This window comes from Argopecten irradians, chromosome 15 (genome assembly GCF_041381155.1).
Source record: "Argopecten irradians isolate NY chromosome 15, Ai_NY, whole genome shotgun sequence".
In the NCBI taxonomy this organism is placed as follows: domain Eukaryota; kingdom Metazoa; phylum Mollusca; class Bivalvia; order Pectinida; family Pectinidae; genus Argopecten; species Argopecten irradians.
Window position 1 is genome coordinate 9,751,869 of NC_091148.1, and position 13,220 is coordinate 9,765,088.

The 13,220-nt window shown below is 33.8% G+C and overlaps 1 protein-coding gene across 21 annotated transcripts in view; it reads left to right on the forward strand.

The window, feature by feature from the left end:
- Positions 1 to 13,220, forward strand: part of LOC138309051 (uncharacterized) — a 115,523-nt gene that overhangs the window by 35,381 nt on the left and 66,922 nt on the right. For all 21 annotated transcript variants that reach the window (XM_069250152.1, XM_069250154.1, XM_069250157.1 and 18 more), the window contains exon 4: positions 7,905 to 8,561. In XM_069250152.1, the coding sequence (XP_069106253.1) occupies positions 7,905 to 8,561 (657 nt within the window). The remainder of the gene's footprint in view (positions 1 to 7,904; positions 8,562 to 13,220) is intronic.

A 13,220-nucleotide genomic window follows, 5' to 3' on the forward strand; every position in this document is an offset into this window, starting at 1 on the left:
CGAGCTCTCAACTCAAGCCCAAAAGTGTGAGCCTTCCTCGCTGGAATGAACACTCAATTGAAGGCTAAAATGAAAGTCTTCATCACAGGAACGAGCTCTCAACTCAAGCCCAAAAGTGTGAGTCTTCCTTGCTGGAATGAACACTCAATTGAAGGCTAAAAATGAAAGCCTTCATCACAGGAACGAGTTCTCAACTCAAGGCCAAAAGTGAAGTGGAACGATGTGACTTGTACATATATAGTGTTGAGTGTGAGTATATGTACATGTACTTTACTTCTTTGGTACAGTGAGTAGGGCCACTGCTTATCACTTTGAAGATCTTGGTTCGATTCCTGCTCAGAACAGGAATGTACAAAAAAAATATATTTCCCTGTTCATCTACACAATAGTGACTCAGTGCTGGACAGCTATATGTTTTTATTTTCTCCATTAAAGCTACCCGGATTACTAGTCGTTTTAATACGAATACACACGGCTTTACAACCTATCACTCCCTGGTATACCTATACAGTCTGTAAATGTAAACAATTATATCCATGTTTTCACAGTCGACAGTGTGGACAGATAACATGGTCACACTTCATCGAGCAATAATTGGTTTGGGTCATTGCAACGGATTTACTGTGTACTTATATCGCTGTTCATTGGACCGTGAACCACACCTGTATACTAGAGGGGTTTTTAAACTTTTTGCTGCCCCGTTATAAGACTTTTAAAGAATTGTTAAGTAAGACAGCATATGTCATTATTCATGTTCAATGTCTCTCTCAACACCTCAGCTTGGATAGTTTTATTTGATTTTTGTCTTAAGTGGTTTTAACATTTTTCAAACCAGCTGATTACGTACTCAGATTGTGTACTCGGATTGATGTTTGCCAACTTTGAGGAAATCTATTAAGTTCATTTAAGGGTATATATACTGGTACCTGAAGAATATAAAGTCTGTTATGAATTATTCGTTCTGTTGTCTGATCAGTACCGTTAGCGACTATACATTCGTTTATAATACATCTTAGTCACGATTGTCCGCTACCGGGAACGGAAATTACCTACAGCAGAAAAACGGAGTGTGTTACCATTGTATGTATGGAAGTGGACTCAACTGTTATTGTGATTTGACGTCTATAAGGAAAACAAAGCTAATTGAACAAGATCAATAAGCTGACAAACTGATGATTAAACGACCGCGGGTTGACGGTAACTCTATATACAGACAGTGTGATTCTAACACAGGCTATCTATTACAGTAACCTTATAAACTCGGGGAAATCAGGATTTAATCATGGACTCATTCCAGGTATGTCTTTATATAATCCTCATTTTATGAATGACATTTTGTTTTTGAAAGGTATAAATTATTCTTCATTTTTGAAATTTTTCTCTGTATCTTGAATATCACCATATCATAAACAGGTGTTTCAATGTTTCGTTACATATAGGGATGTGGTTCTTCCTTTTTTAGAGGATTTCGTCTGATAGAACAATATGATTATCATTTCCATAAAAAACAGAACATACAATCACATGGCAACCAGAGCCCCCAGCACAGACTGGTACATTGCTCAGTATTTCAAAAAACACAAACCACTGACTTTGGGTGATTATTTTGAATTGTTGTTGTGGTTATATGCGAATTTATGTATGATTATCACCAGGTACTTGTTGTTGGTTGATGGTTTTTCTCTTAGAACTCATCAACATTTGCCGTTAATCTTGGGCAAAAGAGTTTTTGGTTGCTACACTGAAATAATAGTAATCACTTAAAATAACAAAATTATAATGATAATTAGTCATTTGAGTTTTTGTGTATGAAAATAATTCTTGACTTTGTCAGGTTTCAATCAATTTTAATTTGATGCATTATTTCATTGTTATGTATGTCAGTATGGCGGTCGTTTTGATTAAAATTCAATATTTCCTCTTACCATGCCTGTAACAGCAGTATACATAGTCTTACATTGAAGTTATGACGTCATTAACAGTGTCAATTATATACATTATTTGTAAATACTAATTTATTGACGTATGAGGTATAGATTTAAATGTTTGTGTACCTGTTAACAGCACTGTTTACAGACAGACTGGACAGTATAACTTGGGGCCGTGGTGGCCGAATGGTCAAGATATATCTGGAATCTCATGTGGGGAAGTTGCCAGGTACTGACTGCTGGTCGGTGGTTTTTCTCCGGGTACTTTGGCTTTTCTCCACCAAAATACCTGGTACGTCCATATATGAACCTAGCTGCTTCTTGTTTTGATAGAGATAAAAAAAAACATTCGTCAGCGATGGAGCATCTTTAACTGATTTTATTAACACTGTTCTATAGAAAGGTTGTTTCGATTTTCTCACAACTCTTCAAAATTAAACTTAAACAATACAAACCTTTATATTTAGACTACCTAAAAGTGTAAACAATTTTTGTATATTTTATTGAAATTATCAATTTACGTTGAGGAAATTTTTCAATATATCCTTTATATATAAACTATATAAACAGGTTTGTGAATGGTTTGTGTGAATCTTTTGATGTATTTTTTACATCATTAACTTAGCATTCACCCCTGAAATTTCCCTATGGGCTAGTCTAGTCTTTGATTAAGAAGATCCTAAATGAGTTCTCAGGGGTGAATGAGATAAAATACTGAAGTGGATGGTATACAATGATTGACCAGAAGTCGGAACTTTTCAATATTGACTTAAATCTGTGTGAATAGAATTCTATTGATATATATTTTAAAGTTAAATTTCCAACAGAATAACATTAAGAACAAATATGAAAGGAAGCATTAAAATACAGAATGTTTTAGGTTCAAAGCTGAAATTCAATTATTTTCAACAGAATTACATTAAGGATAAATATTAGAGGAAGCATTTAAATACAGAATGTTTTAAGTTTCATAGCTGAAATTCAATTATTTTCAAATGAATCACATTAATTTAATTATTTTCAAATGAATCACATTAAGAATAAATATTAAATGAAGCATTTAAATACAGGATATTTTAAGATTCAATCATAACAGAAATCTAATTCATTTGATATTTAAATAAAAAATTTAATTAAATGAATAGTTAATTGAATATGATAGAAAATAAAAATCAAATTTGTCATAGATGAATACAGGTTTAGAGATATACCTGGTTAATTGAAAAATATAGTAGTTGAATTCAAAAGATGTTTGTCAAGTCAATTAATTCAAATAAATTTGATTTAACCATATATTTTTTTAATCAATATCATCATAATCAAGGAGAGACAAGAACATTATTTTTTTTAATATTTTGATGTGTACATATACCAGTACTAAGATTTATAGTTATGTAACCCCTGGTCAATAATGGCTGGCTCAGCTAGAGAGAACTTCTCTTTTGGTTGAGGGTCAGACTTGTAACCCAGAGGTCATGAGCTCGATTCCTGGCAGAAGAAATGATTAAATGTAATATAGAAATTAAGCACCCTGTTATACCTAAGTAATGTATGTGGGTTTTCAAAATTGTTAATTATTCAACAAAAAAAGGGGGAAAAGCTAACAAAATGGAATAAAAAAATAAATAAAAAAGCAAAATTTAGGGCTCTTTAATTAAGAGGAAAATAAACATGACATCTAGCTGTCAGTAACTGATTAAGAAGCTATATTTTGTAATCCTCAAAACAAAAAGGCTCCCAGGGTGAAATTATACAACCAATAAACTTGAGATTGTTTTTTCTACAGCAATCATATTTCCCATAATTAGCACCCGTGCGCTTAAAAAATAAAATCTTAACAAAGAGGGGGGGGGGGGTTGGCGGGGGGGAACTATAATGTAAGTTTGGGACGGAAAAACTATTTTGTATATCTGTACTCATGGTACATTAATCTGTTACAGTAAACATGCAGAAAAGGGGAGGGACACTAATTATGGTCAATGCGTTATTGACACATATGTTAATAATCCACTATTTGTTACAATATTAGTCTGGTAAGTGACTATGTATACTGAGTCGTTAAGCATCTGATAGTTCTACACCAGTAGTGACTGGCCTGGCCCGTGCAGTTTCATTTAATGCACTTAATCTTAAGCTATATATTCCTTAAACTTAAAATTCTATGTGGAAATAACATGATATTTTTATCAGCGGAGGTAGCCACTTTTATGACAACCTACACATGCAGAAATCATGATACACATTCTAAAAGAGGGACGTTAATACTTGATTCAGATGGCGGTTTGCTAGCGGTCGTCTTTGTAGCGTATGTAAGGGAGGTAACTGAGGCATGTCTACCTTCCCTCACGAGAAGATAACTCAGTGATATGCAAAGATGGATTAGAAAAACACCACTTGAAACACATTTGAACTCCAGGACAGGAAGAGTTCATTATTGAATTTCAGGGGTGAATGGGTCAAGATTGAGACTGGACTTCAAATGAATGGAATATACAGGTTTAGAAGCAGGCCTTTTTGGCCTTTTGTTACTAGACTTCAAATGAATGGAATATACAGGTGTTGGAGGCAGGCCTTTTTGGCCTTTTGTTACTAGACTTCAAATGAATGGAATATACAGGTGTTGGAGGCAGGCCTTTTTGGCCTTTTGTTATTAGACTTCAGATGAATGGAATATACAGGTGTTGGAGGCAGGCCCTTTTGGCCTTTTGTGACCAGACTTCAGATGAATGGAATATACAGGTGTTGGAAGCAGGACCTTTTGGCCTTTTGTTACTACAGACTTCAGATGAATGGAATTACAGGTGTTGGAAGCAGGCCTTTTTGGCCTTTTGTTACTAGACTTCAGATGAATGGAATATACAGGTGTTGGAAGCAGGCCTTTTTGGCCTTTTGTTACTAGACTTCAGATGAATTGAATATACAGGTGTTGGAAGCAGGCCTTTTTGGCCTTTTTTATTAGACTTCAGATGAATGGAATATACAGGTGTTGGAAGCAGGCCTTTTTGACCTTTTGTTACTAGACTTCAGATGAATGGAATATACAGGTGTTGGAAGCAGGCCCTTTTTGCCTTTTGTTACTTGACTTCAGATGAATGGAATATACAGGTGTTGGAAGCAGGCCCTTTTTGCCTTTTGTTACTTGACTTCAGATGAATGGAATATACAGGTGTTGGAAGCAGGCCCTTTTGGCCTTTTGTTACTAGACTTTAGATGAATAGAATATACAGGTGTTGAAAGCAGGCCCTTTTGGCCTTTTATTACTAGACTTCAGATGAATGGAATATTCAGATGTCGGAAGCAGGCCTTTTGGCCTTTTATTACTAGACTTCAGATGAATGGAATATACAGGTGTCGGAAGCAGGCCCATTTGGCCTTTTGTTACTAGACATCAGGTTAATGGAATATTCAGATGTTGGAAGCAGGCCCTTTTGGTCTTTTGTTATAATAAAAATAAATCATACCGCCAAGACAGACATGTATTGAATGGTTCATATGATGTTCATAATGTGACCAAACGTTGTGCCAAAACAATGCTTTAAAAATAACACAGACCGGGACTTTATACAATACAGTATGGTAATATATGTAAAACACCTGTACACTCAAAAGTACAGACAAAAGATTGGTATTGTCTTTTCTGTTTTTATAAACCAATGAAAATTCAAGACTTTATGATAAAAAGATGAGTTCCCATGTATGTGTCTTTAGTTTTGGATCTCTTGAAACTTATTTCATTTCTGACAGGGTTGTATAAGTAATACGGTTAACATGCATCAATTCATTCACCCCTGAAGATACATTTGAACTCGTCTATTTCAAAGACTGGAAGAGTCCATTATGAAATATTAGGGATGAATGAGTTAACAAAATGTAAATTATTATTCCAGTTTAACTTTGCACTTTACAGCATAACCTGCCTTATAGCGACCACCTCTGTATAACAACACCCTACTTAGTAAGACCATCTTCTCAAGGTCCTATATAGCAAATTTCACTTGGTATTCTTATCTTAATCCTGAAGGATAAATACTAAAACAAATTACTTATGAGTCATATCCATTGTACGATAGTTTCAGATATAGATGTTGTTGACAATATATTGATAAAGCTAATATTGACCGTGTTATTCTAATAGCCCAAAGGGACCTGAGACTGCAGAATAACTGAGTGTTTTGTAAAGTTTTGAGGCATGTCAGTTTTTAAATAATTGCAATAAGATGGTAAGAAGTGTGATGCTGATGGCTGGATGATAGCTCACTTGATGCAGCCAAAGGGCATAAAGCTCACCTGATATTTGAAGTATAGATGAGCTACAAATAAATTTTTCACGCAAGGAAAATTTGAACTTTTCACATTAAGGTTAACAACATGCTAAATGACACCAAACACATTTGCTGGTGTCTTCTGTATGAAAATTTGCCTTGGTTGGGATATTTACTTAATTACAAAAAACTGTGAATTAAGAAGCTGAGAAATGGGTTGGTCTGTGTTGTTGTAGATGCGACGATTAAAAAATTGTAGGTTAGTCCTAATGCTATAAGTGTTCTGAGGTAGTTTACTTTCTAAAATTCATGGATGTCCCTGGTTTGAGGAGGTGGAGAAAAAATCACAGGAGTTCCCAGAGTAAAACTACCAACCTTCAGTCAGTATCGACCAAAAATTAGAGGGCTATTATGGTATGTGTAATATGTTGGAAAACCCTGGCCCTTTTGCAGCTAGGTCATCTATGTGTCATTTCAGTGACGTCAAGGGGTGAAGGAGACAAAATATTTAAATCACCCCTGGATCAGGAATTTATCCCTTACTGAAGATAAACATATTTACTAATAGTAAGATTTTACTGTTGACAGAAAATTGTAAAGGTGTTCTAGGTATAATATAATACAACGTTGATCTGATTTAATCCCATAAGTAAGAGAATTAGTATTTCATTTATAAGTAACTTATACATACATTCCCTTAGAATTGTTAAATCATTCATAGGTAAGTATAGTTACTGCCCCTTTGAACCTTAATCCTGACACCCCTATAAAGTTATGATAGACTGTTCTGATCAAAGTTGGACTATACCCATTCTTTTGAATCATAGGGATGTCCATTTCACATGCTTATAGTTTTAAGTCTTAAAACTTTAGATATGTTTATGGATATATTTGGGTAAAATTTTGTTCTTTATTACACTTAAGCGGTGAAAAAATGGAGGAAAATGAAAAAGAACATTTGGTGTGATGATTTATGTGACCAATTAGACAGGACAAAAAAATGTATGAAATTCATACAAAAAGGAAGGCGAGAAAAGATCGTCCATGTCGCCACAGGAGAGGTAGGATTGAGGGTCACATTTGTGGGATTGAGATTATAACACGCTGTTGGATATTGAGATTGGCCTAGCTAGCTTGGATATTATAGCTACACATGAAATTCTTGTTTATTATTTAAGATTTATTGGAATGCTGTTTGTGTTGAATTTTTGTAGATTTTGTTTTTATTAAAAAGAATGTTTTACTTATCTTTGAGGACCATGCAGTAGATTGGCCTTTTGCTAAGTACTGTAATTATTATTTGCTGTCAAAGACATTGTAATTCTAATCTTTTCTTTGACTTTTTGTGACTATCTATATGAATCTATATAGTTATTATACTGTAAGAATAAAAAATGCATCCCCCCACTTAAAAAAACTTAAGAATCTTAAAAACAAAAGTTATCTCCCCTTATGGAGTGTGTACTTCTGTTCTGATAATATGCTTCGTCGAATGGTTCAGAACAAAATAACATTTCTTCTTGCAGGTTCTGAAGATTATCTCCCCCTAGTGAATTATATTTCTGTTAGCAAGTTCTGAATAAACCATCTCCCGTTATCTATAACTCACCCCTGAAATTCAAAATGAACTGTTCTAGTCCTTGATTGAGGTGGGTCTAAATGTGTCTTCAGGGATAAATGAGCTCCTTGTAATGAAATGCAATTTCTATTGTAGGTTCCGACGAGGCGTCATGGAAGGAGACGATCCGTCTGCAGATGGAGGATGAGCTGAACCAGAGAGTTCGTGAGGCTCTGGAAACTCCGCCGCTCGAACGCGCTGCAAAACAGAAACACTCACATGCAGGATCAGGGTCAAGGTCAGATGGCTTCGGGTCGCGAATCATATTTAATTTTGATAATCGTGACTATCTAAACAATCAGAACTGGCGTGCTATCCAGGCCCAGCGCCAGATGCAGAGGCTGGTCAGAATGAATTATATTCAGCAAAATCCAAATATAGATTTCATGTTTCGTGACGAGTTATCAAAGTCCAATCAGGATGAATTTCCTGGCGTGTTCGGTTTGGAAAATCTGTCGGAAGGAATAAAGGATTTAAATCGTCAGACTTTGGAAAAGTATCCGACGTTACGACAGATTCAAAGGCAGTTTTATACAAAGGAAGGATATCTGGCAGCTCTCCGGGCCGGAAAGTTTCCAGACGGAACGAAAATTTCCCTGGAAGGAAATGGGACCTATGTTGACAAATTTGGTGTTGTTAGGGACGGAAACGGCCCCTTTTGGCCGTCGGACGTTGGACCTTTGTTTCCGACCCCTCGTTTTCTGTGGTTTACAGAACATCTTCCAGTAGAGCCATTGTTCTTCCATATACACAGTAAGTACATTTTATAACACTTACATTCATTTGATTTCAGGGTGACAGCCAATTCTTCTTTTTTCTTGTGTTTTATTTATTTCAGTTCTTTAAAGTGAATAGTTGGGCAAAGGAAAGCTAAAGTCTGTAAAAATGGTGTAAATATATCCAGTATAATTTCTTATGAAATAAAAAAATAAAATTTCCTGTCATAATCGCTCTGAATGCAAAGAAATTAATATATATGATATGAATCCTAAAACTTCCTCCCAGCTGGCTATGTCTGTATTGACATTTCCACACAGTCCTGCTTTCAAAGAGTTGGGCGAATTTATTTTTCAGAACAGTACTTTAACATGAGACTTTTCTATAATTTCAATTGTAAAAACTGGACAACGTAAGCAGAACTTGACCTAAGGACTTTTAGAAAGTCAATGAATACATTATAAATTTAGATTGTTTTTCTTTGCCCGAAAATTCACTTAAATGTTGAATTTTTTCTGCCATATTATGGTTGCTTAATTGAATTTCAAACTTGTACTTGGCATAAAGTGCTTTGTGTCTTGTAATTTCTGCTAAAAAAGTATCCAGAAACTTTTGATGCAGAATTAGATATTTGGATACGTTTGAAATCTATATACCAAAGCAGTGAACCATTTTAAGTGAAAATTCCATACCCACCTTTCCATCAATCATCTCTCTCCCTCTCAATCCCAATCCAAGCCAACATTTTCTGATTTCAGCATCCCGGTAATTTGTCAACTAAATAGTGAATGTAAAAAAACAGCAGTGGGGATGACACACCTAGTTTTCTTTCATACCTACACGTGTAATACTGGCTGGTCTCTGGCAATACACTCATGTCGCCTGAGGCTGTATTGCATGGCTACTCATGCGATAAAGCCTCATGACGTCAAGGCGTCAATAAAATCTCTATTTCCTCAGTAAAATTTTAAACATTTTTTTTCCACAAAAAAAATTTGCTGGTTTTACTATAAAAGATGCAAGCAATGTAATTTGTGTTGAAAATATCATGTAATTTTTCATGTATGGAAAATTGACTTCCAGCCGTGGATTTCTTTGAATTTATCTCAAAATGGCAGGATATTATAGTTGTAAAATTGCAATAAAATGTTGAGGTATGAAAGAAAAATACTCTTTCATAAGTGGATATGAAGGATAGGGATATTCTACTCTCGGGATCACAAAATGTTGCAAAATCCTCGGCAAGCCTCAGGTTTTACTACATTTGTGACCCTCGGGTAGAATATCCCTATCCTTCAAATCCACATATGAAAGAGTCTTATATTATCACAGAATCTGTCTGATTTTGCACATATAATAATTATATGTCAATCACTAGTGTAATATTACCTGGAGCGATTTTCATTGGCTGTGAATTAATTGCGACAATGTCATCAGAAAAAATAATGTGACATAGTTCTCAGGATTTTGAGGAAAACTACAATAAGGAACTGGTAAAAATGGCACGTCTTCACTGCGTTTTAGGACACTATATCGAATTTTGAAAAACAAATGCTGAATGTAATGTTGTTGTTAAAATGGAATGCACAGTAAGAGAAAAAGGCTGTGAAAATGATTAAGGTTGTATTCGAAACTCCAATACAATGTCTGATCAGTTACTAAAATAAAAATTAGTTTAATGTGACATAAAATAGTCCTAAATTCTCAGGATTTTGAGGAGTGGACTGTTCTGAATGGCAGTCAACTATTCAAAGATGTTCCTTGGTCGGTCATCTTGTTGATGATGGGTTTCAAGAGCCACGGGGAAGCCCACATCTTTTTGAGGAAAACAAACTTTAAAATATCAAAATCCAATATTTGTGCAAATCCCAAAACGCTAATATGTAGTCCCTAGCGAGTGAAATTTGTTGTTCAGAAAATACAGGCTATAAAAAAACTTTATGTCACATTCCAAGAATTATAAAACTTGTCTCAAAGTTTTTAATGTTTGCTGGCAAATGCATAAGGCCTCGCAAAAATAAAAAATTCTTTTTTCATAAAATCTCATATGAAGTTGAGCATGAGAAGAACAACAAGAAATTTATAAAAGTAATACAGATCGGCATCAACACAAATGAATCATGTTGTAAAATGAGTTTAAAGCATCGTGAAAACAAGACAAATAAATCAGCATTTAAGCTGCATATGTATAAGAGAAAGGGAGGCCACTCATAAATTACTATCTTCAAGATTGAAGTGAGTAATGAGAGATGGTAGCGAGAAAGCGAGTCTCGATACAGAATTTATTAAGATTGTCTTTTTTTGGGCCTACAAAGACATGTCAAAAATGAGGATATATATAAATAAAAAAAAGTCAATAAAACTATTTTTTTTTAATTTATAGAAGCTACACATCAGAAGCAGAGAAATTAGCGTTTTTCTTCAGTTGGAAAAGTTACTTTTAAAATTTACGCCATTACCACCATTGAACAGTTTGAACTTAAAATAATTAATTGCAGCCCGAAAAAAATTCCATTGCACTATGTGCTATTTAGAATGAAGTACTGATTGTGCATGTACCAAAAGTAAGATATATCATTGTATACACTTTTGTGTTATTAAATTAGACATATATACACACACAATTGTATTGTTCAAATGATTAAGTATCATTTATGCTCTAGCTGTTGGCGATAAAGCATCTTTAAAAAGATCTAAAAAATAAGTAGCATACTTGGTTTTTTATATGTATGGATGTGAAAATTAGATAATTCTGATGAATTCATCCGTTCTTTATAAAAATGTAAAAAATGTTACAATGGTGTTTTGATGATCACAAAGAGAGACAACTCTGGTGAACTTCAAAAGGAAAAAAAATGTATGATAACTTATTTAGTTCCGTTTGAAGAAAGACAACTCTTACAGACTTAAAAGAATCAAATTGATCAAAAAGTTGTTTTTCCTCCTTTTCAAGAAAGATAACTCTGTCATTATTTCAGAATCTTATCAAGTGGAGATAATAAGCTGTTAAAGTTTGGTGTATCAATATAATAATTTGACGTCAACCTTTTCTGTTTGGTATTTTTTGAGCTCCTGAAATATAAATAAACCAGATCTTATATTTAAAAGTTTCTGAAATAGGGGACCCTTTGATGCAATTAGTGGTAATTTTTCAATCTAACTTAATGGGGTTAGTTGCTCTGACACTATAGATATATGTATAATTGTAATATTTAATTTAATTCTTAAGTGTCAGTCATAGTTTTGACAAAATTTCAGCATTATAAGTGTAGTATTGATGATTGAATTTTAAATGCACACCAACCTCTAATTTCAGGACTACCAAGATAAATATAGCCAGTTAAATTATATTTTTGTGAGTCAAAATGTTTGTGTTTTGAACTAAAAATATCATCCCACAAAAAAAAATTGGCTATATATTATCAATAAAGTTCAGCTCATTAATCAATCTAGGGGGAGATATTCAAGTTTTGAAATTCAGCTGAAATCTGTGATGGCCAGTCTAGTTGAAATTTGTCTTGATATCACTTTCATAATTGCTCACAATCATTAATCATAAATAAAAATATATTGAGAAAAAAAAAAATGTCATGTGTATGTTACGCTCACCATGTTTCCACCATTTTGATCATAGGAATATTAATGTTCATCATTTTGATGGCTTTCTGTGGATTTATAATACATTAACCCAATCACCCCTGAAGACACATTTAGGCTCTTCTGAATCAAAGACTAGACCAGTCCATTATTGAATATTAGGGGTAAATGAATTAATTGTATGATGATCCGTTTGATATGAATGTTTTGACAAGTAGGAAATTTCAATTACTTGTCCGAAACCAGACATGATGTTTTATGAATCGTTAACCATGTTATTGATGTATATATGTGCACTTTATAATACCGTGCAGAAAACTCCTTTTTTTTTTTTTTTTTTTTTTTACTGAAAATGACAACATACAATATAAGTTAATAGGTCTTCACATTAAGTCTCCAAACGAAGCAGGGGACATCATTGTTTTGCTATGTATCTTCTTTTTCCTGGGTCTTTTTCATCTTCTGTGATTTTGTCTGCAAGATTTAACAAAACTCTTTGTCAGATTTTGATAAAAAGCCATGAAGTATAAAATTATAGACACTATAATTGATCTGGTCTCATCCTGCCCGATTTAAAATATTTGGGGAGGGTGTGTGTGCATTCCTTTAGCATGAAGACATGATATGATTTTTATTACGATTTGAAAATATTATAAAAAACATAATGGGGCTTTAAAAGCATTTTTAATTGGAGGTAATAACTGTAATTTGGAAATCAGTAATAAAGCTAATCGATGCGTAAATGTGTAAACAAATTTTAAATTTTTTTTTTTAATTCAATATTTTAAAGAAAATATGGAGATGTTTACTTCAAAACAAGTTTAAAAGAATCTAGATTACATTAGCGTGTTATATGTGTAATCAAAGACCACGCCGATGTGGTCATATTTAGTGTGTGTCATGCAAGCTATTACTTAACTCCAAAGGTTGATTAAACGTACATTAAGCGAAACAGGGCCATAGGAATCTCAAGATTTTCTGTTTGCTTTCAAGAAATTCCAAACCAACGAAATAAAAGTTCATTATTTGGTCGTTATGTCGGTGATCAAAGAGAAAGTGAAAGTAATGAATGAGATCAAGTATTGCGTGTATAGGTGT